General features: G+C 52.3%; 1 protein-coding gene across 1 annotated transcript in view; it reads left to right on the forward strand.

Moving 5' to 3' along the window:
* Window positions 1–3,720, forward strand: part of DAGLA (diacylglycerol lipase, alpha) — a 28,007-nt gene that overhangs the window by 8,907 nt on the left and 15,380 nt on the right. Inside the window, exons 6-8 of the mRNA XM_010140967.1 lie at window positions 2,261–2,395; window positions 2,986–3,063; window positions 3,507–3,631. Coding sequence (XP_010139269.1) covers window positions 2,261–2,395; window positions 2,986–3,063; window positions 3,507–3,631 — 338 coding nt within the window. The remainder of the gene's footprint in view (window positions 1–2,260; window positions 2,396–2,985; window positions 3,064–3,506; window positions 3,632–3,720) is intronic.

Consider the following 3,720-nt stretch of genomic DNA (forward strand, 5'->3'; position numbering starts at 1 on the left):
GGCTTGCCCGGGCTCCCATAGCCGAGGCAACTTCCCTTCTCCTGACAACACAACTGGGTCACCATGCCCAAGTATCCAGAGATGCCCACCCCAAGGGTGCAGCACTGGGTGCCGTAGCCTGGCCGGAGAGCCCTGCCAGGCCTCCGCATGACCTGGTTTCTGAACAACTCTGTTTTATTCAGGAATGCAAAATATTTCACTTCACATCAAGCTTTTGTTAACAAACTCTTCAGTCCACAGTGACTGATTACTGCTACTTTTTTTCTTTCTAGTTCAGGGTAAAAGCAGATCCCAGAACCTCAAAATTCCTTGTGCTCTTGAATTTCCATTTTACATTCAGCTTGAGCAATTTCCAGGCTCTTTTCTTTGCAGAAACAAGCTCTGACTTTGTGTGTCCTGGCATGACAGCGTGTGGAATGAATGCGTGTGTAATGGATCAGAAATGAATCCATTGCCATCTCTCCCCGTCTTCACGGAAAAAAATGTTCTAGCAGAGAGGATCATCGTCCTCTGGGCTGGAAAATAGCTCTGCGGAGTGGTCACCGCGTCGGGGCGAGAGGCTGTGCTTGAGGGGCTGGAGCCTCAGGTCTCCCCCAGCTCTGCCAGCCCCATGGGGTTTGTAGCAGCATCAATCCTACAAAACAATACCAGCAAAACCTCTTCCTTCGGAGCAAAACATACACCTTGGGCTTGGCTTTCTGCTTTGGTTGCAGCATGAAGGGGCCTTGCAGTCCCTTTGGGTTGAGGGGCGTTCCTCATGTTTTGCCGGGAGGCTGTTGGAGTTGCTGCTGTGCCCGTAGGAACTGCACGGAGATGGAGGGGTCGGTTCTTGGAGGCTGCTGTGGTTGTGCTAGCGGGAGGTTAATGCTGGTCTGTCCCCTCTGCAGAGACCAGCTGGCTGGAAACCTGCAGCCCAGTTCTTACTGGTGCTTGAACTTGCTTTGGCAGGCAAGTGAAAAAATGATAAAAGTAGTCTCCTGCTCCAGGAGCTTGTCAGAGGTAAAAGAATGGAGGTCATTTCCTGCCAGGGAGCGAAGGGGTTTGCTCCCTTGCCTGTCAAGGAAGAGATGGAGAGATCTGGTCCTGAAGACCAGCCTGTCTTCAAGCACACGGCTCAGGCTTCCTGCAGACAGGAGGTGCCAAGTGAAGGAAGGTGCTGTGAAAATAGGGACTAAAAGTTCAGGGTAAGGCTGTGACAGCCCTTGGCAGGAAAAGTTACCGATGGCAGGAGTCAAAATAGCCACCACTGGTGCACTGCAGCACTGCTCTGTCCTGCGTTTGGTTGATCCAGCCACGGGGTCACCCTTGTCTTTAAGCTGCTCTGAGCCATGGCCAGGTCAGCGCTGGCTCCCAGTCCAGCCCGCCCCCAGCTCAGACCGCTCTCGTTTACGGTCTTGAGGGGGTTTTGTTGTAGTTCAGAGCAAAAGGGAAAATAACATTTCTCCTCAAAATAGCTTTGTCACTTTGGAGCCTTTGCTTGACCCCCTCAGGTCACCTCTGCTGCTCTCCCTGCTGTGGAATCTTCCTCTTCTGGGTTGGGTCACCTTCTCTTCCAGGAACTCGGCATTTTAATGGTGTTTTCCCAGGTTTTCCTTTTCAGGCTCTTTTGCTGTCATAACTCCCTCTTTGAAATCACATAGCAAAGGGCGCGATGGGGACCAGTGAGCAGCAACAGCCACCGTTCGGTGGCAGGACTCCACAGCTGCCACATCCTCTGGGATCCACCCGGGATGGTGAGCTCTGGGTTGAACAGAGGCAAAAAGGTCCAGGACAGAGTTACGGAATCAAAGAGGCTGGTGAATCGGGCACAGGCCGTGGGATTTTCTCCCTCAACAGCCTTTTTTCCAGTGAAATTGGTTCTGAGGAGAAAGGATGGCTCTGAGGTGACCTGCCTCTGAGGATTGGCACGTGCTCGGTTCTCACCTGGCTTCCTCTGTCTCATCCACATTGCAGAGATGAGGAATTGCTCTCCTCTCCCTTTGTGGCTGCTTAGCTGTTGGGGTGCTCTACTTGCCCACTGAGCACAGCATGAATTCAGCCTCCGCTGAGGCCTCCAAGTGTGACGAGGTCAAATGAACCCAAGATATTAATGTGATTAGACCAGATATGGTGGTCCCTGAAGGAATCTCCGGGATGTTTGGGAGAGCGAGCTACAGAAACGAGGCCATTGCTGCTGCATTGGTTCACATTCCGTGTCCTGTTTCGAAGCTCCCCGCACCCAAACTCATCCTCCTCAATCCTTCTCTCCTGGATTTCGCAGGACGCCTACTCGGAGATCGCCTACCTTTTCGCGGAGTTTTTCCGAGACCTTGACATCGTCCCATCTGACATCATCGCGGGCCTGGTCCTCCTGCGTCAACGGCAGCGGGCGAAGCGCAGCGCGGTGCTGGATGAGGTGGGTGGAGGGAGCCTGGTGCTCTGCCAGGGGGGCAGCGGCGTCTCGCTGCCCCTCTGACTTACCCGCTGCCCCGTGTGAGACCTGCGTGACTCTGCCCACCTTGTTGCTGTTGGGGAATAGCCACTTGCCAAGCTGTAAAATAAAGATATTATTTTCCTGAGACTCCCAAAGGACCCAACTCAGCCTGATTTGAGCTTTGAAACCTGCCATCTCCTCCAGGCAGGTACAGATTTAGCTCTCGACCCCTGGGCAACCGCCTTGAAGGAGGTGGGAGGCGCTTGAAAGCGAACGGGGCAATTACTCCTCCTGTACGTTGATGTGAAAAAGGCTCCAGCGTCAGGGTGAAGCTGCAGGAGGAACTTGAGGGGAAAATTCTTGAATTCCCCAGCCAGTGCTAGCATCGAGATTTGTGGGTTGTCAACCCAGGAGAAAATCATTTTGGTGTTTTTTCTGACTGGGCAGAAATACAAACAGCAGAATTGGAACCAGTTGAGGATGCTAGAAAATACCTTGTCCCAGCTCACAGCACTTCTCAGGCATGGGTTTTGTCTCGGTGTCTCAGAAGAATTCATGTGTTTGACTTACAGGCAAACAATGACATTTTAGCTTTTCTGTCGGGGATGCCAGTGACCAGGAACACAAAGTATCTGGATCTGAAAAATGCGGTAAGTCACTGGGCTGGGATCTTGCGGACTCGCCCCGTTTCCTGTTTGCTTTTTCTTGACAGCTTCTCTTCTTTCTTTCTCTGCAATAATCAAAGACATTAAAGATTATAACAGAGTACGACACCACCACTTGCTCTCCGGAGGCTGTTTCAGCTTCAGATCACTTTTAAAGCGTGATCTGTACCTGACTTGAAGGGGTTTATCTTCCCATCGGCTGGGGCAGAGGCCCCTCCGCTTAGGAAAATCCATGTACTGAGCGGTCTGAGGGAGGGGGAGGATCTTGCCCAGCATAACCAGCTCTCCTGCAGCCACCTGGGAATGCTGACAGTGCTGTTCTGGTGGTGCTGAGGGAAGTGACACGTGTCTAACTGATGCAAAAAAGGAAAAGGGTAGAAAAATTTGCTCTAGAAAAAGGCCTTTGGTGAGTCTCCTGTCTCTTTCAGCAAGAGATGCAGCGGTACAAAGAGGTCTGTTACTACATGCTGTTTGCCCTGGCTGCCTATGGCTGGCCCATATACCTGATGAGGAAGCCCACCTGTGGACTCTGCCGCCTGGCTAGATCCTGCTCGTGAGTGGCCACCCTCCCTCTCACTCCGCCTTCCCCTCTGCCCTGCTGTTTTTCCCGGGTTTAGAAACACTCTTTCTTTCATCAGTTTG

The sequence above is a fragment of the Buceros rhinoceros genome, unplaced genomic scaffold (genome assembly GCF_000710305.1).
Source record: "Buceros rhinoceros silvestris isolate BGI_N320 unplaced genomic scaffold, ASM71030v1 scaffold4408, whole genome shotgun sequence".
In the NCBI taxonomy this organism is placed as follows: Eukaryota; Metazoa; Chordata; class Aves; order Bucerotiformes; family Bucerotidae; genus Buceros; species Buceros rhinoceros.